Source organism: Chiloscyllium punctatum, chromosome 37 (assembly GCF_047496795.1).
Source record: "Chiloscyllium punctatum isolate Juve2018m chromosome 37, sChiPun1.3, whole genome shotgun sequence".
NCBI lineage: Eukaryota > Metazoa > Chordata > Chondrichthyes > Orectolobiformes > Hemiscylliidae > Chiloscyllium > Chiloscyllium punctatum.
In genome coordinates, this window is record NC_092775.1 from 31,831,960 (window position 1) to 31,859,272 (window position 27,313).

Here is a 27,313-nt window from a genome sequence, read left to right on the forward strand (position 1 = left end):
TGTGTTCCTGATGAGGGGCTTTTGCCTGAAACGTTGATTTTCCTGCCTCGGATGCTGCCTGAACTGCTGTGCTTTTCCAGCACCACTCTAATCCAAATACATGTACATCCTGTCCCTCAGGATTCCCTCCAAGAACATGCCCACCACCGATGTCAGGCTCACTGGTCTATAGTTCCCTGGCTTGTCCTTATAACCCTTCTTAAACAGTGACACCACGTTAGCCAATCTCCAGTCTTCTGGCACCTCACCTGTACTATCGATGATACAAATATCTCAGCAAGGAACCCAGCAATCACTTCCCTAGCTTCCCACAGAGTTCTAGGGTACACCTGAAATGGTCCTGGGGATTTATCCACTTTTATGTGTTTCATGACATCCAACACTTCCTCTGCTGTAATATGGACATTTTTCAAGCTGTCACCATCTATTTCCCTACATTCTATATCTTCCATGTCCTTTTCCACAGTAAACACTGATGCAAAATACTCATTTAGTATCTCCCCCGTCTCTTGTGGCTCCAACAAAGGCCACCTTGCTGATCTTTGAGGGGCCCTATTCTCTCCAGCATTACCTTTTTATCCTTAATGTATTTGTAAAAACCCTTTGGATTCTCCTTAATTCTATTTGCCAAAGCTATCTCATGTCCCCGTTTTGCCCTCCTGATTTCCCTCTTAAGTATACTCCTACTGCCTATATACTCTCGTAAGGATTCATTTAATCTGTCTTGTCCATACCTGACATATGCTTCTTTCCTGTTCTTAATTAAACCTTTTTCTTTAGTAATCCAGCATTCCCTACACCTACCAGCCTTTCCTATCACCCAAACAGGAATATACTGTCTCTGGGCTCTCGTTCTCTCATTTCTGAAGACTTCCCATTTTCCAGCCTTTCCTTTACCTGCGAACATCTGCCCCCCAATCAGCTTTTGAAAGTTCTTGCCTAAAACTGTCAAAATTACCCTTCCTCCAATTTAGAACTTCAACTTTTAAATCTGGTCTATCCTTTTCCATCACTATTTTAAAACTAACAGAATTATGGACGTTGGCCCCAAAGTGCTCCCCCATCTCAGTAACCAGCCCTGCCTTCTTTCCCAAGAATAGGTTAAGTTTTGTATCTTCTCTAATAGGCATATTCACATATTGAATCAGATAATTTCCTTGTACACACTTAACAAATTCCTCTCCATCTAAATCCTTAACACGATGGCAGTCCCAGTCTATGTTTGGAAAGTTAAAAAAAAACACCCTATTATCCTTACAAATTTGTTTCTCAATTTCCCTCTGACTATCAGGGGGTCTATAATACAATCCCAATAAGGTGATCACCCCTTTCTTATTTCTCAGTTCAACCCAAATAACTGCCCTGGATGGATTTCAGGGAATATCTTCCCTCAGTACAGCTGTAATGCTCTCCCTTATCAAAAACATTACTCCCCTCCTCTCTTATCTCCCTTTCTGTCCTTCCTGTAGCATTTGTATCCTGGAACATTAAGCTGTCAGTTCTGTCCATCCCTGAGCCACATTTCTGTAATTGCTATGATATCCCAGCCCCATGTTCCTAACCATGCCCCGAGTTCATCTGCTTTCCCTGTTAGGGTGTGGATTCAAGTTCCATCTGTTCTGGAGCTGTGCCATAGTATCTCTGATCAGGCTGATTCCACACTCCATGCACACATTTAGGACAAATTGCATTTCTACTTTGATATTATTTGTCTCTTGAATCTTTATGCATATATCATTTTTCTTCTCTAGTATTACTTCCTGACTCTCAAAACCATGGTAAGATAGTTTAACTCCGCCCCCAAGAGCACTGGCACAGTCTTGCAAGGACTTTGGTCGCAGCTCTGTTCTGGTACAAGATTTCTGGATTATAATAGGTCCCAGTACTTTCCAAATGTCCCAAGAATCTAATGTCCATGATCCAGCACAATCTCTCTACTGGTGTATTTTTCTGCATTATTAAAGGGTACTTACTTTGCTCGGCCAAAACAGAAATTCCTGTGCTAAATTTAATGGGTGATAAACAGGCAAAAGCAGTAAGCTCCGGGAAAAAAAAAGGCTAAGGGTGAGTTGATCTTTTTGTCAAAATTGACTATGGTATGAATCATTTTGAAGAGTACTGTTTCAATATTTACGATTAGTGACCATGAATCTGCTTCTCTCCGGGTGTTGCTGCACCATTTATCCTTAAGTAGCATGAAATACTTTTAGGAGAAAGTGAGGACTGCAGATCAGAGTCAAAAAGTGTGATGCTGGAAAATCACAGCAGGTCGGCAGCATCCAAGGAGCAGGAGAAAGTTATTCCAAATGAAGGGCTTATGCCTGAAACATCAATTCTCCTGCTCCTCAAATGCTGCCTGACCTGCTGTGGTTTTCCAGTGCCTCACTTTTTGAGTCTTAACTACTTTTAGCCTTTTCTTTAGTGGGACAGAAAACTTTTGCCTAATCCTGTTTTTCTTAGACAAAACATTATGGAAGTATGGCATACATCAAAAGAGAGATAATCCGTGTTTAAGAGATAATTGCATACATTTGAGAAAAATAGAAGACAGGTTGAAAAAGCAGAGAGATTAAATTAGAATAAATATTTGAAGCTGTTGTGATGGTCTCAATGGAATTTCTTCAGGACTAACATTTCTATGAAAATTGGATCTAGGAAACCTCTAGACAATTTAAAAATAAGTTAAAAACTTACGTGATAAAGCTTAGAATTTGGAGTATTGCTATATGCCTTGTCTTTGGATCCAAAAGCTAGTTAGACAACACTATTTTGCACTCAGTTACACAAGTTTAAAGCATTCTGATTCTGCTACCTGGTAATAGGTTAGGGGTTTTCCTCAATTTTGACTACATTTTTAAATACTAACTTGTGTACATGCTGTTATCTGTTGTATACTTTGTTTCAATTTATTCTTCTTACACTCCTTAATATTTGACAGGTATGGTACCTACAATAAAGGCAATATTTGTCAGCATGCTTTGACTAAGAACGGAGATTTAGAAGTTAAAGCGCCAAGAACCCTTGCCCTGACATCAGAAAATGTGTGTCTTGATCAAGTCCTCTTAACTCACCTGCAAGTGTGCAAGAGACTTCTCCAGGTAGGTCGGGATACAATTAAGTGCAATTATTTGTTTCCCGTCTTCCCACCTTTGACCCCAAAAATGTATTCTCCTAATTCCTCATTGATTTCTCTAAAAAGGAATTGTTTGAGGTACATGATTACCTATTGGTGCATGGAATTTTGTTGAGTCTGAGCTCATCTTTCTGCATTTCTTGGTAAATCTAAAAGAAAATTGAAATGCTGCTTTTTGGACTGATGTGACATCACGTTTTATTTTCATTTACAAAACCAGTACATTTCAACTTATGATTAATATTAAAATATTTTACATTTTCAAAAGGTATGAAGTTTTCAATTACTGATCAACTGATTTCTCACAATTTTCAAATTTTAAAATATGAATGATAGGAATGCTAAGAAATAATGCTAAATGCTTAGATAAGGAGGGTAGAGTCACAGAGTATGCTCAAAGAGTATGCAAGGGAGTACGGCTGCATATTTGTTTTTGTATTACAAATGGATTCACGCTTAGTTGGAATCATTCATCCACTTTAGGTTTTCATTACGTCTAAATTAATTTGGAGGAGCAGAAGATTCTCTATCTTATCTTTTGATAAATGCTATTGTTTTTCCTGTAAGTCTGTTGGAACAGAAATAGTTACAAATATTGCATGTTGTACTTTAGATGTTCATAATCTGAGGGAAATAGGCTGATTGATACAACCTTGATATAATTCGTCCAGGTCCTAAATAGGAGGGAGAAAGGAAACTATTTAACTAAGATTTTAAGATAACAGGAAACAATTGCATACAGTAATCTTTACAAAACAGGAGGAAAATGGTTCTGCAGTTGTTCATTATCCACACTGATACTTTAAAAGAAAAGTCTAGTGACAAAACATGTAGTTTATAGCCAAACTTGAACCAGCAGAATCTATGTTCGACTAATTAAGTTAGTGTATATTCTGTGAAGTTGACACGAGGAATTTTTACTTCCTATCCCCTCTGATGTCTTGGCATAGTTGACTAGATAATCTTCTAGGAGAAAGTGGGAGAAAGTGAGGACTGCAGATGCTGGAGATCAGAGGGTGGGTGGGGGGAATAGGTGCGAAGGAAGATGGACATGTAGGACAGTTCAAGAGGGTAGTGCCAAGTTGGAAGGTTGGATCTGGGATAAGGAAACTGGTGAAATCGACATTGATCCCATGTGGTTGGAGGGTCCCAAGGCAGAAGATGAGGCATTCTTCCACCAAGTGTTGGATGGCTATAATCTGCTGTTCAGCTTGGTAGGACTGAACTGACCTCACTTGGTTCCACTCTGACCAATTCAGTTTTAACTAGGCCATCATTAGAAATGCCTTTTTCTTTTTGATGGACCACTCAAAAATATTCAAAAGATCTCTTCTCTGACTTTATTTTGTCCTTTGGTGACATCATTCACAGATATGTGTTCAGCTTCCACACATATGCAAAGGACATCCAAACATCTCAAATGTAACAAATAAGCAAGGTGCTGATGGGAGGAAAGATCTCGTGACACTCTTTTTCACTAGGGTTAAAGTATTTGATGAGCTAATAGGATTAAAGGCAGACACGACCCCAGGACATAATGGCCTGCATCTAAGACTTTGAACTCAAAATCACTTCGGATATAGTGAAGGCATTGGTCAAAATATTCAAGATTCCAGTGGATTGGAAAACCACTAATGTGATGTTCAAGAAGGGAGGTGCAAGGAAAGCAGGAAACTATAGGCCAGTTAATCTAATATCTATCATTGGGAAAATACTTGAGTTCATTACTAAGGAAGAAATAGCAGGAAATTTAGAAAAGCTTAATGCAATCAGACACAGAGTCAACATGGTTTTGTGGAACGGTAATCATATTAGATACATTTGCCAGAGTTCTTGAGGTATAACAAGTAGAATTGATAACGTAACTGGTAGATGTTGTATGTTTGGATTTCCAGAAAGTGTTCGATAAGGTGCCACATAAAAGGCTACTGCATAAAGTAGAAACAGACAGTATCAACAGTATGCAGGAGCATGGTTTAAGGATTGGTTAACACACAGAAACAGAGTTGGAATTAATACTTTGAGTTGGAAAGATGCCATAGGTTCAGTTCTCTGACCTTATTTACCATTATAGAATACGATTATTGAGTACAGGAGAGGCCCTTCAGCCCATCAAGTCTGTATTGCCAAAATACACTATTAGAATCATAGAGTTACACAGTATGGGAACAGACCCTTCAATCCAACCAGTCCATGCCAACCATAATCCCCAAACTAAACTAATCCCATCTGCCGGCACTAGGCCCATATCCCTCGAAACATTTCTTACTCATGTACAAAGCTTTGGTTAGGCAACAGTCAGAATTTAAATGTTTTTTTAAAATGTTATAACTGTACCCACAACCACCACTTCCTCTGGAAATTCATTCCAAACATGAACCACTCTCTGCATTAAAAAAAGTTGCCTCTCATGTCTTTTTAAAATCTTTCTCCTTTCACCTTAAAATTATGACCCCTAGTCTTGAAATCCCCCACTCTAAGGAAAATACACCTATATCTATACTCTCGTGATTTTATAAACCTCCATATGGTCACCTCTCAACCTCATAGACTCCAGTGAAAAAAGTCCCAGTCTATCCAGCCTCTCCTTATAACTCAAATCCTCCATTCCCAGCAACATCTTGAAAATCTCTTCTGAACCCTCTCTAGCTTAATAATATTCTTCCTATTACAGGGCGAACTGGACATAGCATTCCAGCTGTGGCCTAATCAAAGCTCTGTACAGCTCCAATGGCATCATTGCTCTTTATAATATACAACAGAACTGGAAGTGTCCCATAAGCCTTCTGAATGACCCTTCTAACATGTACTGCCACCTTCCAGGGATCTGTGGACAAACACCACAAAGTCCTCTGCTCCTCTGAGCTTCCATTCAATGATTATCCCCCTTTCTTTTCCTTCTTCCGAAGTGCATCATCTCACATTTATCTGAGATAAATTGCATCTGCCATGTTCTATCCATCTGACCAGTCTGTTTATGCCCTCCTGTAACCTAACATTGTTCTCGTCACTGTCAATAACCCAGCCAATCTTTGTGCCATCCACAAATTTACTTAGCATATTCCACATTCTCATCTATATCATTTATGAATATCACAAACAGTAAGGAACCCAGGATTGATCGCTGTGTTATGTGATTGCACAGCAGACTCCAGTCACATGAACAGTCTTCCACCTTCTTGGAGGAGGGGGCCAAGAGAAACATATCCAGATTTGCCGACAATACAAAAATACATCTGAGAGCATATTATGATGAAGACATAAGGAAGCTGCAAGGCGACACTGGCAGGTTTAGTGAATAGGCAAAAAACTGGGCAGATGGAATTGAAAGTTCGAGACACCACCCACGCCCTCCACCTCCTCCAAGACTTCCGTTTCCCTGGTCCCCAAAGCCTCATCTTCACCATGGATATCCAAGCCCTCTACACCTCAATCCGCCATGACCAGGGCCTCCAAGCCCTCCGTTTTTTCCTCTCCAGACGTCCCCGACAGTATCCTTCCACCGACACTTTCATTCGTTTGGCCGAACTGGTCATCACTCTTAACAATTTCTCCTTTGAATCCTCCCACTTCCTCCAGACCAAAGGGGTAGCCATGGGCACACGTTTGGGCCCCAGCTATGCCTGTCTCTTTGGTGGCCAAGTAGAGCAGTTGATCTTCCTTAATTACACCGGCACCACTCCCCACCTCTTCCTCCGCTACATTGATGACTGCATTGGCGCCACCTCGTGCTCCCGCGAGGAGGTTGAGCAATTCATCAACTTCACCAACACATTCCATCCTGACCTTAAATTTACCTGGACCATCTCTGACATCTCCCTCCCCTTCCTGGACCTCTCCATCTCCATTAATGACGACCGACTTGACACTGACATTTTTTACAAACCCACCAACTCCCACAGCTACCTGGATTACACCTCTTCCCATCCTACCTCTTGCAAAAATGCCAGCCCGTATTCCCAATTCCTCTGCCTCCGCCGGATCTGCTCCCAGGAGGACCAGTTCCACCACAGAACACACCAGATGGCCTCCTTCTTTAGAGACCGCAAGTTCCCTTCCCACGTGGTTAAAGATGCCCTCCAACACATCTCGTCTACATCCCACACCTCCGCCCTCAGACCCCACCCCCCCAACCGTAACAAGGACAGAACGCCCCTGGTGCTCACCTTCCACCCTACCAACCTTCGCATAAACCAAATCATCCATCGACATTTCCGCCACTTCCAAACAGACCCCACTACCAGGGATATATTTCCCTCCCCACCCCTTTCTGCCTTCCGCAAAGACCGTTCCCTCCGCAACTACCTGGTCAGGTCCACGCCTCCAAACAACCCACCTTCCAATCCTGGCACTTTCCCCTGCCACCGCAGGAACTGTAAAACCTGCGCCCACACCTCCTCCCTCACCTCTATCCAAGGCCCTAAAGGAGCCTTCCACATCCATCAAAGTTTTACTTGCTCATCCACTAATATCATTTATTGTATCCATTGCTCCCGATGTGGTCTCTTCTACATTTGGGAGACTGGGCATCTCCTAGCAGAGCGCTTTAGGGAACATCTCCGGGACACCCGCACCAATCAACCACACCGCCCCGTGGCCCAACATTTCAACTCCCCCTCCCACTCTGCCGAGGACATGGAGGTCCTGGGCCTCCTTCACCGCCGCTCCCTCACCACCAGATGCATAGAGGAAGAACGCCTCATCTTCTGCCTCGGAACACTTCAACCCCAGGGCATCAATGTGGACTTCAACTGTTTCCTCATTTCCCCTTCCCCCACCTCACCCTAGTTCTAAACTTCCAGCTCAGTAACTGTCTCCATGACTTGTCCGGACTTGTCCTACCTGCCTTTTTCTTTTTCCACCTATCCACTCCACCCTCTCCTCCTTGACCTATCACCTTCATCCCCCCCCCCTCACTCACCCATTGTACTCTATGCTACTTTCTCCCCACCCCCACCCTCCTCTAGTTTATCTCTCCACGCTTCAGGCTCACTGCCTTTATTCCTGATGAAGGGCTTTTGCCCAAAACGTCGATTTCGAAACTTGGATGCTGCCTGATCTGCTGTGCTCTTCCAGCACCACTAATCCAGAATTTAAAATAGAGAAGTCTTGTCACGACCAGCATTGATGAAGCAACATCTCTTATACTGCGTACAGTTTTGGTCCTCACATATAGGAAATGATTTATTGACATTGGAGGCAGTTTAAACGAAATTCACTGGGCTGATTTCTGTGATTAAAGGATTGACTTATTAAGAATGACTAAAGAGGTTAGATCTTTATTCATTAGGGTTTAGAAAAGCGAGAAGTGATCTTATTGAAACATACAAGAGTCTGAAGGAGCTTGATAGGGTAGAAGTTGAAATGATGCTTCCACAAGTAGCAGAATCTTGAACTAGGAGAAATACTTACAAAATCAAGGTGCACGCATTTAACACTGAGGTGTGATGGAATTTCTTGTCCCAGAAAGTAGTGAAGGACTGGGATTCTCTATACGAAGCAGTTGTAGAGGCTAGATCACTGCAAGTATTTAAATAGGGGATAACTCGATAGAGTTTTGAAATATTGGTGAACTGTAATGAGCTGGCTCGAAAGAGGAGTTCAGGCTTGGGACAGATCAGCTTTGAGTTTGTTGAATTGTGAGGCAGACTTAAGGGAATGAATGGTCTACTCCTGTTCCTTTTCCTATATTGTTAATTTTAGCTCTCCACCACTGGGTCTGTTACTGTTTACCACATTTCCAAACCTCCCATTGAACATTTGAAATAATAATACTCAAGTCATTTCTTCATTCCCCATCATAAACTCTACGACTTTATCTGCAACACCATCCTATCTCTGGCCACAAAAGCAGGTTAGATCAGATTTTGTAACAATGGCATTGCATATAAGCTTTATTATCCCACTTTGGCATGTGAAAGGGCCTGGGTTTCTGTTAAATAAAAGCAAAATACTGCAGATGCCAGAGATCTGAAATAAAAGCATAAAGTGCTAGAAAAACTCAGCAGGTCTGGCAGCACCTAGTTTGTCCAGCACACTGTTTTTATTTTTATTATGTGTCAGTGTTCATAGGGGTCTTTGGGATGTTTATGCTAATCAATTAACTTCTGTGACCGCAAGCGTACAAATCAGTTTATAACAAACTTGAACCTTCAGTTCCTTGATCTGCATAATTCTTTATTTTACAGGATTAAACTGTGAGATGTCAATTTTATATATAAACAACATTTTTTCTGTTAAGATTAAACATAATAAATTCATGATATTTAGTATCTAGTTTTAAAACACTTATACTACTCTGTTTCTAGGAGACACCCCATAAATAATTTGATTTATGTTTCAGAGATTTACATCGACTGGCTGTGCACCTGTCCTTCAGAGCTATATATTAGAGGAACTCTCTCAACAGATCCTGGTTTTGGAAACGCTAGCTCTCATTTGTGAGAAGTCACAGAATATTAAATCTGTGGAAGAAGGTTTGTATAAAATGACCACAATGATGGACAGTTCACCAAGATTTATTTTGGAACATCATTCAAAAATTGTTTGGAGAGAAAGATTTATATCATGAAAAAGAAAACTCTCCAATGGTTTAGAGTCCAGATTGTTTGAAATAACAGGGCTAATGTATTAACAGACAAAATGTCAGGACTACATAGCTTCAATAGAATTGCAGACCAAAGAGATCCTATTTTTAATTTATAGATCCAACCCTCTAGATAATTTTTAATGGCTTTTAAAATTGAAAAGTAAACATTTTCTAACATGAGATACAGTTGTACAGTATTTGTTTTGGATATTCACATTATCTTGTCCATTATTGTATGACATTATTTCCTGTAAATGTCCCTATAAGATATTTATCTTTCATTTTATGAGTTACATTGTAGTTGATCACTTTCAATTCCCTGAATGATTTGTTTCTTTTTAAAGTAGAAATTTCATATCAATCCATTTGCCTCACCTGGCTTAACTTGGGTTATACAATTTAGCTCTTACAGCAACATTAATTTCCTCATTTGAACAGTTTGCAATGTCTTACTTCTGAATTGCTGTTAAGCAAACAGCAACATAATTCTGTGATAATAAAGTTATAACTCAAAAACGTTAATAATTATCAGCATTGTATTTGTTTAAAACGTGGAAATTAATTGTTGTATAAATTGAGTGATACTTTTAAAAATTACTTAATTTCTGAAAATATTCTATCAATCAATGTTAGATTTAACACAGTATATAAATGCAAATCTTTAGAATCATATGGTACATTGGCATTGTATATAAACTTTATTATCCCACTTTTGGCATGTGAAAGGGCCTGGGTTTCCGTTAAATAAAAGCAAAATACTGCAGATGCTAGAGATCTATTCGGCCAAACAAGCCAGCACTGACAAAATCTACTTTAAATCTGTAGTGGTCTGACTTTCTAGCTTTGGATGTTATGACATTTCAAATGCTCATCCAAGTACTTTTTAAAAAGTTGTGAGATTTCTACCTCAACCATCTTCCCAGGCAGTGCATTCCACATTCCCACTTCTGTCTGGGTGAAAAAGAAATCCTCTAAATCTTTCATTTTAAGATTAAACCCCAATGCATTGAACCTCCACTGAGGGGAACAGCTGCTTCCTTCCCACCCTGTCCATGCCACCTCAACCTTACACACGTCACTCAGGTCCCTCCTCAGGCTTCTCTGCTCTAAAGAGAGCAACCTGAGCTCCTCTAGCCTCTCATCTGAGCTAAACTACTCCATCCCTGGCATCATCCTGGTCATTCCCTTTTGCTCTCCCTCAAGTGTGATCACTGCCTTTCTGATCACTGTGGTGACCAGAACTACACACAGTACTCCAGTTGAAGTAAGCCAAATCAAAGTTTTGTACAACACAAACATGACATCCCTGGTCTAATAATCTACGCCACAACTGATTGTCTTCTTAACCACCATATTAACCTGTCCTACCACCTTCAGGAATCTGTGGACAAGATCTCCCTGTTCTTCTGAGCTTCCTAGTGTCATGCCATTCATTCAGTACTCCCTTATTTTTTGTTACTTCATCACCTCATACTTGGAGGAAGTGAGGACTGCAGATGCTGGAGATCAGAGTCGAAGAATGTGGTGCTGGAAAAGCACAGCACGTCAGGCAGCATCCGAGGAGCAGGAGAGTCGATGTTTCAGGCATAAGCCCTTCATCAGGAATGAGGCTTGTGGGTCAAGGGGGCTGAGAGATAAATGGGAGGGGGTTGGGGCTGGGAGCAAGGTAGCTGGGGATGCGATAGGTAGATGAAGGTGGGGGGTGAAAGTGATAGGTCAGAGAGGAGGGTGGAGTGAATAGGTGGGAAGGAAGATGGACATGTAGGACAATTCAAGAGGGCAGTGCTGACTTTGGAGTTTGGGACTGGGATAAGATCTCTTGAATTGTCCTACCTGTCCATCTTCCTTCCCACCTATCTGCTCCACCCTCCTCTCCAACCTATCACCAACACTCCCCACCTTCATCTACCTATCACATTCCCAGCTACCTTCCTTCCAGACCTAACCCCGTCCCGTTTACCGCTCAGCCCTCTTGCCCACAAGGCTCATTCCTGAGGAAGGGCTTATGCCCAAAACATCGACTCACCTGCTCCTTGGAGAGCTGCCTGACTGGCTCTGCTTTTCCAACACCACACTCTTTGACCACTATCACCTCATACTTAGCAGGGTTAAATTTCATCTGTCACTAATCAGCCTGCCTGACTGATTCAGCTATATTATCCTGTAAAATAAGACCTTCTTTCTCACTGTCCATCACATGACCAATCTTAGTGGCATCCGTAAACTTACTAATCAACCTGCTGGCAAGTTCATCTATATCATTTATATGTATATATCATGAACAAGACACCTAGCACTGATTCCTGTAATATACTACAAGACACCAGCAGCTTTCTACCATTATCGTCTATTTCCTATCACACAAACAATTTAAGGATTCATCTGGAGAAGTTACCCTGAATCCCATGTGCTTATAACATCCTTATCAGTCTTCTATGTCAAGGATTTGCTGAAATCCATGCAAACTGCATCAACTGCACTACCCTCATTTTCACACCAGCTCACCACCATGAAAAATTCAAATCAAATTTGATAGACGTAACCTCCTTCTGAGAAAGCCATGCTAACTATCCCTTGTATCTCCAAGTGGAGATTAATTCTCTCCTTCAGAACTTTCTCCAAACTTCCTGACCACTGATGAGAGACTCACTGATCTGTAACTTCCTGATTTACCTTTAAAACCCTTCTTAAAAAGTGGACTCACATTGGGTGCCGTCCAGTCCCCTGGCAACTCCTGTAGCCAGGGGAGGAAAAGCCCCCTGTAATTCCTTCGCTTGTCTTTCACTGTACAACTCATCTAGACCTGGGTTTTTTATTTCAGTTTTAAGCCTGCCAAAACCTCTTCACCCTCTATATCAAACATCTGGAGAACTTTGTTCCCACTTCCTGAAATCTGTACCAACTCTTCCTTCTCCAAAGCATAGACAGATGTGAGGTACTTGTTTAACAACCTACCAATGCCCTTCAGCTCCATGCTTTACATTGGATCATTGACCCCTAATGGGTTCTAATCTTTCTCTAGTTATCCTCTTAGTCCTTGATATATTTATAGAACACCTTGAGATTCTCCCCGCCAGTAAATTTTTCATGCCCCATCTTTGCTTTCCTAATTGCTCTCATCAATTCTCTCCTACACTTTCTGTACTCCACCAGAGCCAACATTGATTTGCTCCCATTGTACATGTTAAAAGCTTCCCTTTTCCTTCCTATTCATAAACGAATATGTCTAAATATCCAGGATTCTCTTGGATTGTTTCTCCATCAGTTCATTCTAAAGGAAGTATGTTGGGTCTGTACTTTTTGCTGATTTCATTTTGAATGAAGGGCCCCACGTTCCCCTCTACTGTTCTGCTGCAGATTTACCTGGAAATAGTTATTCCCAGTCTACTTTGCCTAGATCCTGCCATATTTTAATAAAATCTGCCTTCCTCCAATTCAAAATCCTGTTTTGCAAACTATTTTGTCCCCCTAGTTCTATAACAAACATAAAATGTACGTTGTTGTGGTTGCTATCAACAACATGCTCTCCCAATGCCACCTTAAACAGCCGTCCAGTTTATTCATCAGGATTAGGTCCAGCACTGCATTGTTTCTTGTTGAATCTTCTACATGTTGATATAAAAATCTCTTGAATAGATTTCAAGAAATCAGTCCACTCGAAACCCTTTACAGAATGATTATCCCAATCATTATCTGGAAAGGTTGAAATCCCCAATATAATTACTGCATTAGAGATTTTAAACACCTCGGTGAGTTGTCCATATATCTGCTCCTGTAATGCCTGTTAACTGTTTGGGAGTCCACAATACACTCCCAGCAATGTGACTGACCCCTTTTTATTCCTATACTCTAACCTCTAAAAATCAGTTGAAAACCTCTCCAAGATATCGGCACTCCTTACCACAGTAACAGAATCTTTAGTTAATAACGCAACAAGAGCTCTTCTTTTACACTGTCCTTTGTCCTGCCTGAGTATTCAGTACCCAAGATTATTGAATAGTCTGTCCAATTCTCTTTCAATCACATGCCTTTGATGGCAATAGCATTGACACGTGAAATTGCAATGCATCCATACGCTTAACTCATTTGTATTACCTATAATACTTTGACCATTGGAGGCTATCCAGTGTCACTTTGCTGTCTTGAAACTCAACATGGCTAAACACCCTTTGTCTTGGTACCTTTACTGAAGTATTCTATGATTTTGTCATACTAACACTGTCTCCCCTTCTCCTACCTGGGGCTGGTTTACTTATCTCAAGAGGGTTGGAATATAAAAGCACTATTGTGCTGCTGAGACTTTATAAAGCTCTGGTTAGGCCCCATTTGGAGTACTGTGTCCAGTTTTGGTCCCCACACCTCAGGAAGGACATACTGGCACTGGAATGTGTCCAGCGGAGATTCACACGGATGATCCCTGGAATGGTAGATCTAACATATGAGGAACGGCTGAGGATCCTGGGATTGTATTCATTGGAGTTTAGAAGATTAAGGGGAGACTTAATAGAGATGTATAAGATAATACTGGATTAGTGGTGCTGGAAGAGCACAGCAGTTCAGGCAGCATCCAACGAGCAGCGAAATCGACGTTTCGGGCAAAAGCCCTTCATCAGGAATAAAGGCAGTGAGCCTGAAGCATGGAGAGATAAGCTAGAGGAGGGTGGGGGTGGGGAGAGAGTAGCATAGAGTACAATGGGTGAGTGGGGGAGGAGATGAAGGTGATAGGTCAAGGAGGAGAGGGTGGAGTGGATAGGTGGAAAAGAAGATAGGTAGGTCGGACAAGTCAAGGAGACAGTAACTGAGCTGGAAGTTTGAAACTAGGATGAGGTGGGGGAAGGGGAAATGAGGAAGCTGTTGAAGTCCACATTGATGCCCTGGGGTTGAAGTGTTCCGAGGCGGAAGATGAGGCGTTCTTCCTCCAGGCGTCTGGTGGTGAGGGAGCGGCGGTGAAGGAGGCCCAGGACCTCCATGTCCTCGGCAGAGTGGAAGGGGGAGTTGAAATGTTGGGCCACGGGGCGGTTTGGTTGATTGGTGCGGGTGTCTCGGAGATGTTCCCTAAAGCACTCTGCTAGGAGGCGCCCAGTCTCCCCAATGTAGAGGAGACCACATCGGGAGCAACGGATACAATAAATGATATTGGTGGATGTGCAGGTGAAACTTTGATGGATGTGGAAGGCTCCTTTAGGGCCTTGGATAGAGGTGAGGGAGGAGGTGTGGGCACAGATTTTACAGTTCCTGCGGTGGCAGGGGAAAGTGCCAGAATGGGAGGGTGGGTCGTAGGGGGGTGTGGACCTGACCAGGTAGTCACGGAGGGAACGGTCTTTCCGGAAGGCAGAAAGGGGTGGGGAGGGAAATATATCCCTGGTGGTGGGGTCTTTTTGGAGGTGGCGGAAATGTCAGTGGATGATTTGGTTGATGCGAAGGTTTGTAGGGTGGAAGGTGAGCACCAGGGGCGTTCTGTCCTTGTTGCGGTTGGAGGGGTGGGGTCTGAGGGCGGAGGTGCGGGATGTGGACGAGATGCGTTGGAGGGCATCTTTAACCACGTGGGAAGGGAACTTGCGGTCTCTAAAGAAGGAGGCCATCTGGTGTGTCCTATGGTGGAACTGGTCCTCCTTGGAGCAGATACGGCGGAGGCGGAGAAATTGGGAATACGGGATGGCATTTTTGCAAGAGATAGGGTGGGAAGAGGTGTAATCCAGGTAGCTATGGGAGTCAGTGGGTTTGTAAAAAATGTCAGTGTCAAGTCGGTTGTCACTAATGGAGATGGAGAGGTCCAGGAAGGGGAGCGAGGTGTCAGAGATAGTCCAGGTAAATTTAAGGTCAGGGTGGAATGTGTTGGTGAAGTTGATGAATTGCTCAACCTCCTCGCGGGAGCACGAGGTGGCGCCAATGCAGTCATCATCAATGTAGCGGAGGAAGAGGTGGGGAGTGGTGCCGGTGTAATTACGGAAGATCAACTGTTCTACATAGCCAACAAAGAGACAGGCATAGCTGGGGCCCATACGTGTGCCCATGGCTACGCCTTTGGTCTGGAGGAAGTGGGAGGATTTACCATGTATAAGATAATACATGGCTTGGAAAGGGTGGATGCTAGGAAATTGTTTCCGTTAGGTGAGGAGACTAGGACCCGTGGACACAGCCTTAGAATTAGAGGGGGTAAATTCAGAACAGAAATGTGGAGACATTTCTTCAGCCAGAGAGTGGTGGGCCTATGGAATTCATTGCCGCAGAGTGCAGTGGAGGCCGGGACACTAGATGTCTTCAATGCAGAGATTGATAGATTCTTGTTGTCTTGGGGAATTAAGGGCTACGGGGAGAATGCGGGTAAGTGGAGTTGAAGTGCCCATCAGCCATGATTGAATGGCGGAGTGGACTCGATGGGCCGAATGGCCTTACTTCCACTCCTATGTCTTATGGTCTTTTGGTCTTATGGTTTGCTTCCTGGCTCAATACTCAAATGGTATTTTTTTGTTGGGCAGCTTATGTAGATGGAGAGCAATCCAGAATGTCTCTCAAATTGTCCTATTCTCATTAGCTATGAGGAAATCTGGCTCTTTGTTAACATTAGGAACTCAGCTGAGATTTTGTGGTACAGTTTGTGATATTGCAGATCAGGACAGCAATATTCGCAAACTTTACTTTTAGAGAAAAAAAACCTAAAGGTTTGAAAACGTGACACATGACAAGAACATTTAGAGTTATGAATGCCTGAGGTTTAACACAAAACTGCAAATACTTAGTCTTATTTACTATAGTCACTGTAGCCAAGTGGCAGCCGAACCCCATGCCATAAGAATGAAAGAAAGTCATGTGCTTTCAATAGATGTGGAATGCTAAGCTCCATAAATCAAGAATTGTACAAGTAGTATCAAGTTCAATATCTGTTGCCTATGTTAAGGACCCAGACCAAACACCCTCAAAATATATTAAGAAGATAGCGTTAAAATAAGAAAATGTAAGACCTAGACTCAATGTAAAGCGGTGTGTTTCAGATACAATTCGATTGGTCAAACTACCAGGCTTGAAACAAACTTACTTTATTCATACATTGTAATTAAAATACAGACAAAATAAAAAGAAAATTGGTTTAAATGTAAGTGTATTGAAATGCTTAACAAAATAATATATATATTAACTACTACAAATTAACCGTTCCAATATAGTAACATCCCAAAGACACACTTGGCAAAGGTAAGTTTAGTAAAATAGATTGTCTCACTTGTAATTCTAGCAGCCAGCCAAGAATCCCAGCTTTGCTGTAACAGAGAGGAATAATAGCTTTCACATCCAGCTTCAAGACTCCAACTATTGCTACCAAAGGCTAAAACTTAAAAAAAAAACTCCTCGTTCTGTGGGAGCTTGCCCCCAACCTTTCAGGCTGCTTCTATTGCTTAAACATTTAAAAAAAAACTAAGGCCACTTAAACTGTTTACTTTATTGGCTATGGGGCAGACTGCTCAGTACCTGTCTCAACTCTTTTCATGAAAAAAAATGGATACAATACACTTCTGAAAGCCACAGTATTGTCACACCTACTAACATTGAATTCATTGAATTTAACTTTATGAAAATACATTACAGTCTTGATCCTACATTTTTTTTCTTCAAAAACAATTTCACCACTGATTTTGCACTTCTTTTAAAAGTTCTTTTGCTTGATGACTCATCCATAATTGGCCCTATTCACTTTAATTCTGGATTAGTGGTGCTGGAAGAGCACAGCAGTTCAGGCAGCATCCAAGGAGCAGTAAAATCGACGTTTCGGGCAAAAGCCCTTCATCAGGAATAAAGCTTTAAGACTAACAAAACTTGAAATACTTCAACAAATAAAAAGAAAATAAACCAAGACCAAGTCAGTAAACTCGTCTTGACAAAGATTTTCAAATATGTTTGAGCACATGACATATGTATTCAAGGAGCTCATCATTCAACTTTGCTCTTTTTAGCAACAATCAATAGCACTTTTATTTGCAAATTTATAAATACAGCCCATATGAGCAATTTAGAATAATTAACAATACAATTCTTTAAATAATCCGCAACATGTATGCATTGTAGAAGTGGCATGTGGTAGCTTTAATCTGGGAAACATTCCAGGACATAAGAATTTACTGCATTAAGTTTATTAATAAAGTGTGGAAATTCCTGTGACACATGGAATTAAAAGGAAGATATTTAGCACATTGAGGTTTTTTTTAAAAAGTGCTTCATTGTAATCCAGTAACTACATGGACATTTCTATACTACAATAAGATGACAGCAGTATTTAAAATTTCTCTCAGAATTTCTTTTAATGCTAGTTGCATTTTATCATTTTTACTTTCAGTTATTCCAAAATCAAAGTTGTGCAAATCTGTCCAGTCATTCTGGAGTAAGTGTATGGAGATAGACAGTGTATTATACTCATCAGCTGAGAGGTTCCTGGCACAACTAAGAAATTGTTACACACAGAAAGTGGCTGCAAGGCACCCAGGACAGACAGAAAGAGGTAAGCTATGCTTGTAGCTGATTTCACAGAATTGTCTGGAGCCAAATTTCTTAAAATTTGTTCATGGAATTTAATACCCAACCCTACTGGCAAGGGATAATTAATTATTAGTATTGTGGACCTGGAATCATAGGAGGCCAGACCAGGCAAGGATAGCAGATTTCCTTCCCTAAAGGAATGAACAAACCAGATGGATACTCATGACAATTGACAGCAGTTAAGGGTTTGCACTGTGTTAGCGTTTAATTTCAGATTTTTTTCAAATAATTGAATTCAAATTTCACTATCAATCATGAGAGCATTCAAACCCTTGTCCCCAGAAAATTAGCCTGAAGTTTTTGGTTACAAGTCCAGTGACGTTATCAGTATGCCGCTTTGTCCCATATATACATATAAAATATAGTGACTATGCAATGATTAGTACAACCCAACATAGTATGACCATTGTGCTAATAATTACCTTAATTTTAGCATGCAATTGCATCAGAATGCATTTTTTAATAACAAATGTATAAATGGCAGCTTGGTGACATGTGGCCTGTGGAAATTACGCAAGTTTCAAATTTAAAATTTGTCCGATTATCTGGCTCATTCAACTAACACACCCAATCATTCATCAATTCCCCTAATCAGGGCTCTGATTGAGTCATTGCCGATTTAACAGATATAATTCATAATTCTCACAAGAAGAAAACCAAAAGCAAATTAATGTTTAAAATACTTTATTCAGTTTGCATTAAAAAAAGGGAATTGATGAGAATACGTTTCAATCAAGTCACCCCTCACTCTTCTAAACTCCATTAAAAAGAAGAGCAGTCTGTCTCTCTTATCCTCATAAAATAATCCATCCATTTCAGAATACCAATCTCATAATTTCCTGAACTGTCTTCAGTGCATCCTTCTTTAAATAAGGTGATGAAAACTGTAGAAGTATTTGACATGTGGTTTCACCAATGCCCTATATAACTGAAGGATAACCTCCTCCCTTTTATGTTCAATTCCTCTTGTGGTAAAAAGATCACATCCCACTAGACTTCTTGATTGTGCTGTACCTGCATGTTAACGTACTAGAACACCTAAATCCCTCTGCAGCACAGAGTTCTGCAGTCACTTTCCATTTAAATAATAATCTGTTTTTTTATTGTTCTTGCCAAAGTGAAGAATCCATTTTCCCACCTCAAATTCGATATTCTACATTTCATCCCACTCACTCAATCCATAGGTGTCTGCAACTTCCATGTGTCTCCTTCACATAATATTTTCCTGTCTATCTTGTTGACATCTGCAAATTTAGCCATCACACCTTCACTCTCCTTATCCAAGTCATTTAAGTAAATTAAAAAAATTGAGACACCAACATAGACCAGTATGGGACTCCCCTGTTAATACTCTACCAGTCAGATAAACACCAGTTTATGTATACTCTGTTTTCTGTCAGCTAGCCAATCTCCTATCCATGCACACCCCTATATCATGAGCTTTTATTTTTCACAATAACCTTAATGTGATACCTTATCAAATGTCTTCTGGAAATCCAAGGACAGTGCATCTACAGGTTCCCTTTATCAACAGCACATTATTCCTTCAACCATCTCCGGTAAATAGGGTAGACATGATTTCTTTTTGACAAAAATGTACTGACTCTTTCCAATTATCTTATATGTTTTTTTAATCTCAAAGCTATAATCTTTTTAATTATCAAATTCTACCAACTTCCTCATCACAGGCACCAAGCTAACAGGCCTACATTTTTCCACTTTTCATCTCCCATCTTTATTGAACAGAGGGGTTATATTCGTGGCTTTCAAATCTGACTGAATATTTGTGAATTTTGGAAAATTAATTCCAAATGATTCACTAATTTATTGGTCACCTTCTATCGGACCTGAGGATGATGTCAAACTGGACCTGAAGAATTGTCTGCCTGCAATTCCACCAGTTTGCTTAACCCCACTTCCTTTAGGATTGTAATTCTATTAAATTCCTCTCTCCCTCTCACCTTATGATTTATGATTATTACTGGAAGGTGTTTTGTATCCTCTATAGTGAAGACATAAAAACTGTCATTTCCTTATTATGCACGAGTGATGCATCATTCTCACTTGAGAGGACCAAACTCACTGGACTTCTTTCCTTTCTTTGCTGTTTTATACTCCGAGCTAGCTTCCTCTTAAAGGTGAATTTCTTCCTTCTGATTAATCTTATAGTTATTGTCTTTTTCTTCTATTCTGCCTAAACATCTGACCTGCTACTCATCTTTTCACAGTTATATGTTTTGCCTTAAGTTTCCCTTAACTTTTTTAATCACGGATTGGAGGTTCTCTCTTTCGAATTGTTCTTTAAATTAGGACTATATCTATTCTGAGTATTAAGAATTATCCCTTAAATGTTTGCCATTGTGCCCACTGATATATTACTTAGCTTAAAATGTCAGTTAATGTCTGTTACCTCAGTTTTCACACCTACAACATATGTTTAACTCTTAGACGCAATCTTCTCCTTTCAAACTGGACATAAAATTCAATCATGTTGTGGCTACTGGGGAGTGCCTTTATTCTGAGTAATTAATTCTGTCACATCATAAAAAACTAAATCTAATACCACTTGCTTTCTGGACAGTTTCCAAATATGCTGCTTTAAGTAACTATCAAAAGCATTTAAGAACTCCTCAACCAGGCTATTATTGCTATTTTAATTTTTTTCAGCTTAAAACATAAAGTAAATACACTATATACACAAATTATGATTAATGCCATCCCTTTATTATAAGCACTTAATATATCATCTTGTGTATTTTGTCCACATTGTGGTTAGTTAGGATTCCTGAGAACCACTACCACTAGTGACTTTTGTCCTCTCTTATTCCTCATTTCCACTTAAACTGATTCTCCTAAACCAATATCAGCTCAGAAACACAATTGCCATCTTTGATTAATAGTGCAACCCCTCCACTTTTACTACCTTCCTATTTGTATGAATGCCAAATATCCTCAATATTCAGTATGGATTCCTTTTCATCTTGCAAACACGTCTTCATACTGATTATCAGGCAGTATTTATTTACTTCCACGTGTGCACTATGAATTTGCTACTTTGCTATGAATGCTACACACATTCAGGTACAGAACCTTTTATATTAGTTTTCTTAATAAGTAGTCTCGTTTCTTTGTATATTCTTAGTTATTTCCTGTTCATCTTGTTGGCATTCTTAGACCCTTATTTCACATTTTACTAATCTATACTTTTTAAAGCAAAATTGATGAGCTTAACTTTAAATTGTGTTGAAAACTACCTACCATAGTTCTACCCCCTCACTTCAATGATCAATGTCATGGCCATTCCTGTATATACTATTTATTATGCTATGAATCCTTTGAGACATTCTCAAACTTGATACATGTCCCTTTATTGCAATGATGCAGAAAACCATGCAAATATTCAGAACAGGCAGTAACTGGGGAGAGAGAAAAACAGAGTTAACCTTTTGTCAGGTCATTAACCTAAAATATTACCTGTTTCTCTTTCTATAGCTGCTGTCTCAACTACTGACTATTGCCAGCATGTTGTTCATATGTTTAAGTTTTCAGTATCCATATATTTTGTTTTGAGGCTTTTAATTATTAGCGATGTAGGAATGCTTAGAATGAAAATTTGAGGTTCTAATATGAAATATTTGTGCTCATTTTTATTCCTATCTCTATGAAAGTTCAAAGACAAATTGTCACAGTTCTACTACACAAAATTTTTGTAACAATATAAAAATTGCAGAAGATTTTTGCGTCACCTTCTTAGAAATCTATTGAGCCAAGGGTTTAGCTAACTACGTCACTTCGCAGTATTGAAAAAAACAGCAGCTCATGTTGGATTTCAGAAGATCATCCATAAAATATATAAAGCAAGCCAGTACACATGAAGAGACTCATGCAAGAATTAACCTGCCTTTTCTCATTCAACAATGACTAACTTGTTATGTATTCCAAGCATGTTATGAAGTTCTTTTCATCAAATGTTTATGGCGGGGAAAGCACAGTAGTTACATATTTTACAATGTGATGTGCCATTTTTTTGGCTCAACAATAATTTATATTGAAATATGAAAGTATGTGTCCTTCTGATGGCCGTGGAAGTAAACTGCAAAAATGACAACAGGCAAAAACAACTGTTACATTACATAGCAGAAAATATGCTATTTACGAGACTATGCAGTTGTTAAATTTGATTGTTAACTTGACAGATTTATTCCTGTCAAACAACATTAAGAAAAATTGAGGCCACATGTTTTATAGAACTCAACTTAAAAAAAATCAACATTATGATTCAAGTTAGCAATGTATCATAGTGGATTGGTGTAGTGTGGATAACTAAATTATATCATTTGAAAAGGAAATAAATTACCAAGTCCTACAATCACTTTAAAGTTTCTACTTGTACACAAGTCATACTGCTCATCTTTGGTTATAAATTTTCTTGCTTAAATGTGTGGCTGAGCTCATCAATTCTGTAAAACCAGAAGCTTATACCAATTGCCTAGTATCAAAGAACATAGGCTACAAAACCAGAGTCAATCAGGCCATTGCCTTCATAGAATACAGAATAGTACAGCACAGGAATGGGCTTATCAGCCCACCATGTCTGTGCTGGCTACGATGCTATTGTAAGTTAATCTCATCCACATGCACGTGGTCCACTTCCCTCTATTCTCTGCCTATTCATGTGGCTGTCTCAATACCTCTGAAACGTTATTTTGTATTTGCTTCTACCATCTCCCCTGGTGGTGTGTTACAGCCGCCTACTACCTATTTGATAAAATAAAGCTTTCCTTTTGCAATCCCTTTAACTTTACTTTCTCACTTTCAACATATGCCTCCTGGCTTTGGAAAAAGACTCGACTGTCCACACTTTCCATGTCTCTCAATTTTATATACTATCAAATCATCCCTTAGCTTCCGACATGAAAACAATCCGGGTTTGTCTAACCTCTCCTTATAGCTACTACACTCCAATTCAGGAAACATCCTGGTGAACCTTTTCTGCACCCTCTCCAAAGCCTACACATCCTTCCCATATTGTGGTGACCAGAAGAGCACGCAATACACCAAAAGTAGCCTAACTAAAGTTTTATACACTGCAACATTACTTGCCAACTTTAATAGATCTGACTGCTAAAGCAAATATGGCCTTTTTTTTACTGCCTATGGACTCTCTGGCCACTTTCAGGGAGATATGGACTTGGAACCTAAGATCCTTCTGTACATCAATGCTCCGAAGGGTTCTGCTATTAACTGTCCACTTTTTTTTTGCAAATAACTTCCAAGATCATCACCTCTATTTAGTCTGGATTAAACTCCATTTCACATTTCTCTGCCTGACTTTCCAACTGATCTATATCCTGCTGTATCTTTTGACAATCTTTCTTACTATACACAATTCTACCAATTTTCATGTTGTCTGCAAACTTACATTTTCACCCAAATCATTTATATGCATTACAAGCAACAATGGTCCCAACACTGATCCTTATGAAACACTACTGGTCACAGTCCTCCAGTCAGAAAAACAGCCCCTCACAACCACCTTCTGTCTTCTATAACTAAGCCAATTTTGTATTCAACTTATTCATCATGGATCCCATCTGACTTCACCTTCTTGTCCAGCTTACTGTGAGGGATCTTCACAAATTGAGGTATAGTGATATACAGCACAGAAACAGACTCTTTGATCCAACTCGTCCATGCGGGCCAGATATCCTAAACTAATGTAATCCCATTAGGGTGGCATGGTGCTTCAGTGGTTAGCACTGCAGCCTCACAGCACCAGGGTCCCAGGTTCGATTCCAGCCTAAGGCAACTGTTTGTGTGGGGTTTGCACATTCTCCCTGTGTCTGCATGGGTTTCCTCTGGGTGCAGGTCAGGTGAATTGGCCATGCTAAAATGCCCATAGTGTTAGGTGCATTGGTCAGAGGGAAATGGGTTTAGTTGGTTACTCTTCAGAGAGTCGGTGTGGACTGGTTGGGTCGAAGGGTCTGTTTCCACACTGTAGGAAATCTAACCTAATCATTTGCCAGCATATTCCCTCTTAACCCTTCCTATTCATATATCCATTCTGATGTCTTTTAAAGCCTTCACCACTTCCTCTGGCAGCTCATTCCATACATGCACACCCTCTGCATGAAAATGTTATCCCTTAGCTCCCTTTTAAATCTTTCCCCTCCCATTTTAAACCTATGCCCTCTAGTTCTGGACTCCCCCATCCCAGGGAAAAGACCTTGTCTATTTACCCTATCCATGCCCCCTCATGATTTTATAAACCTCTAAGATCACTCCTCAGCCTCTGACCCTCCAGGGAAAACAACCCCTGTCTATTAAGCAACTCCCTATAGCTCAAACTCTCCAACCCTGGCATCATCCTTGTAAATCTTTTCTGAACCCTCCATTTAGACTCACTACCCCTACCCTCATCAATCATCATCACTTTCTCAAAAATGTCAAATCTGAGACAAGACCTCCCCTGCACAAAGCCCTGCTAACTATCCCAAATAAGTCCATTCTTTTCCAAAAGTGAATAAGTCCTGTTGCTAAAAATGTCTCTAATACTTCTCCTACTACCAGCCTATAATTTCCTGGATTAAACCTACTGACCTTAAACAAATGAATAACATTGGCTCTTCTCCAGTCTTCTGGGACCTCGCCTGTGGCCAAAGATCCTTGGCAAGGCATCATCAATCTCTTCCCTTATCATCTTCAGGATCCTGAGAACTTACCTACCTTAATGTTTTTCAAGACCCCCAATACTACCTCCTTCTTAATATCGATATACCCTTGTTGTATCTGCCACACAATGTGTTTAAATTCTGATATTCAGCAAAAGAACTATGAACTGACTCTTATAGACAATAATATTCATTTATTGAACACAGTTAACATTAGAATAATAAAGTATACTATAAACTAACAAAAAAACTCTACAAACTCTCTTATGCTTTAACTTAACTTTGTATGATCATATACCACCACACAAGAACTTGGCTGGGCTCCATGTGGTAATGTCTTCTTCTTCTTTCAATGGTCTTGGAGGTGTTTTTCTCTTTCAATGGTTATTCTCGAGTTACTGCTCTGAGTGGGGTTTTTCAGTGATTCTTATCCTTCAGAGTCTTTGTGCCCTTTTGGGAGGGTGTGGAGGATCTGCCAATGGATTGATCTGATTCAGTTACCCTCATCAATCAGACCCAACCAGGTGTTGGCACATTGAGGGTAGGGTGGCCCTTAGGTGTCCATTATGGTAGGTGCTGGGTGCACGTAGTTTCCTCCAAATAAGGGTGTTGGATACCACCGTGTCAAGTCAAGGACTCATTACTCCTGATGGTCCCAAGGGCGACAATCCATTGTCCCATTCAAGTCCAACTTCATTTAGTGTATATTGTAGTGTGTAGTGCAGCTATCAGGGTTGTTTGCAAACTGTCTGTGGGCAGTTGCAGTCTGTCTGGATTTTGCAACATGTGGATTAGCACAATCACTTGAGCCAAGGCTAGATTCTATTTTCCAGCATACTTTAATCATTTTCCATCTTTTGTAACTCCATGGTATTGCCATCCTAAGTTCATTATTTCAATGGCCCATCCGGTCACACCATAGAATAATAACGTAGCCGTCTCCCTAACCTCACCATCATCCACGTCCCTCTCCTTGGTGAATACCACTGTGAAGTACTCATTAAGGACCTCACCCACTTACTCTGGCTCCATGCATAAACCTTTATTCTTGAATGAACTTACCCTTTTCCTAGCAACCCACCTGCTCCTAATAAATGTTTAGTATCCTTACCTTTCATCCTCACAGGAGATGGTGAGATACTAAATGAATATTTTGCATAAGTGTTTAAATGTGGAGAAGGACATGGAAGCTGGGGAACTTGTTTTGAAAAGAGTTAATATTACAAGAGGTGGGACTGGAGGTCTTAAAATGCATAAAGGCCAGTGGATCCCTGGGACTTGATCAGGTGTTTCCCAGAATCTTTGAAAGACTCCTAAATGTCAGATCTAGATTTACCCTCAACAGTTGCCCTCAATCTAATTTCTCCAGTTTCTGCCTAATATTACCTTAATTAGCCTTTTCCCCACTGAAACTTCAATCAGTGGCCAGGCTCATTCCCCAGTACAAGGTTTCGTAAACCCTCTTCCCTAGTTGGACTATTTATATATTATTTCAAGAAGCCCTCTTGGATGCACCTAACAAATAGCAGCTACAGTTGATTGCCACTCACCCAGTAAATTCTTTTTCAGAGCTGAATCTAAAGATATTTTTAACTAATCTTACATGGCCAAAGAACTCTTCACAATAACAGTCTTATTAAATCATTTAAACGTTTATACTATTTTCATGTTTTTGTAAGTATTCAGAACACTTCTGTACCAGATTGTCAGCTGTTGTGAATTGCTGCTGTGTCCTAATGTCTCAGAGGAAATAGTGACAGTCTTCCAGTTTTTCAACTATTTGAAGAAGTACAATATTACTCAGCTGGGGACACACCTGACAAGACTTGCAAAGGAAGGTAGGAGTAAGAAAAAAGGTATTTGCTTGCATTGAAATTTGAGTATGCAGTCATTGATTTAACAGAAAATTTATGGTCTAATGCATTCATGCTTGATTTACAAGAGTTTTAGTTACATTGTTATATGTCAAAGTGATTTCAGTAGATTGAGACTGAAGTTTAAACATACCATAGTCATCACAGGTCAAAGCACTGTCGAATCAGTTCTGCATTCCTGATCTGATATTAATCAATGTTAAGATTTTGATACTTTTTAAAAGATCCCATCCCTACACATCCTTTTACCTGCCTCTTAGATTGGCTATCCAGGTGTAAATTGTGCCAGTTTTGAGATATTTCAGTTCATTGCATTTCATCAAACTCAAAAAATTCCAAAAGCTAACACATTCAGGCTAGTATTTTAGAGCATACTTTGATTTCTTTCATTCAAAACTATTCCTTTATATTTCATGGCATGAAGTGAGGTCATTCAGACCTTCAAGCTCACATTGATTTTCCAAGGAACAATCCAGTTAGTCCCTCTCTCATTATATCCACATGGCTCTGTAACACCAAT

General features: G+C 40.2%; 1 protein-coding gene across 3 annotated transcripts in view; it reads left to right on the forward strand.

Moving 5' to 3' along the window:
- The window catches only part of ripor3 (RIPOR family member 3), a 243,085-nt gene that overhangs the window by 199,746 nt on the left and 16,026 nt on the right, over window positions 1-27,313 (forward strand). For all 3 annotated transcript variants that reach the window (XM_072556548.1, XM_072556547.1, XM_072556546.1), the window contains exons 15-18: window positions 2,939-3,098; window positions 9,477-9,609; window positions 18,049-18,210; window positions 26,599-26,757. In XM_072556548.1, the coding sequence (XP_072412649.1) occupies window positions 2,939-3,098; window positions 9,477-9,609; window positions 18,049-18,210; window positions 26,599-26,757 (614 nt within the window). The remainder of the gene's footprint in view (window positions 1-2,938; window positions 3,099-9,476; window positions 9,610-18,048; window positions 18,211-26,598; window positions 26,758-27,313) is intronic.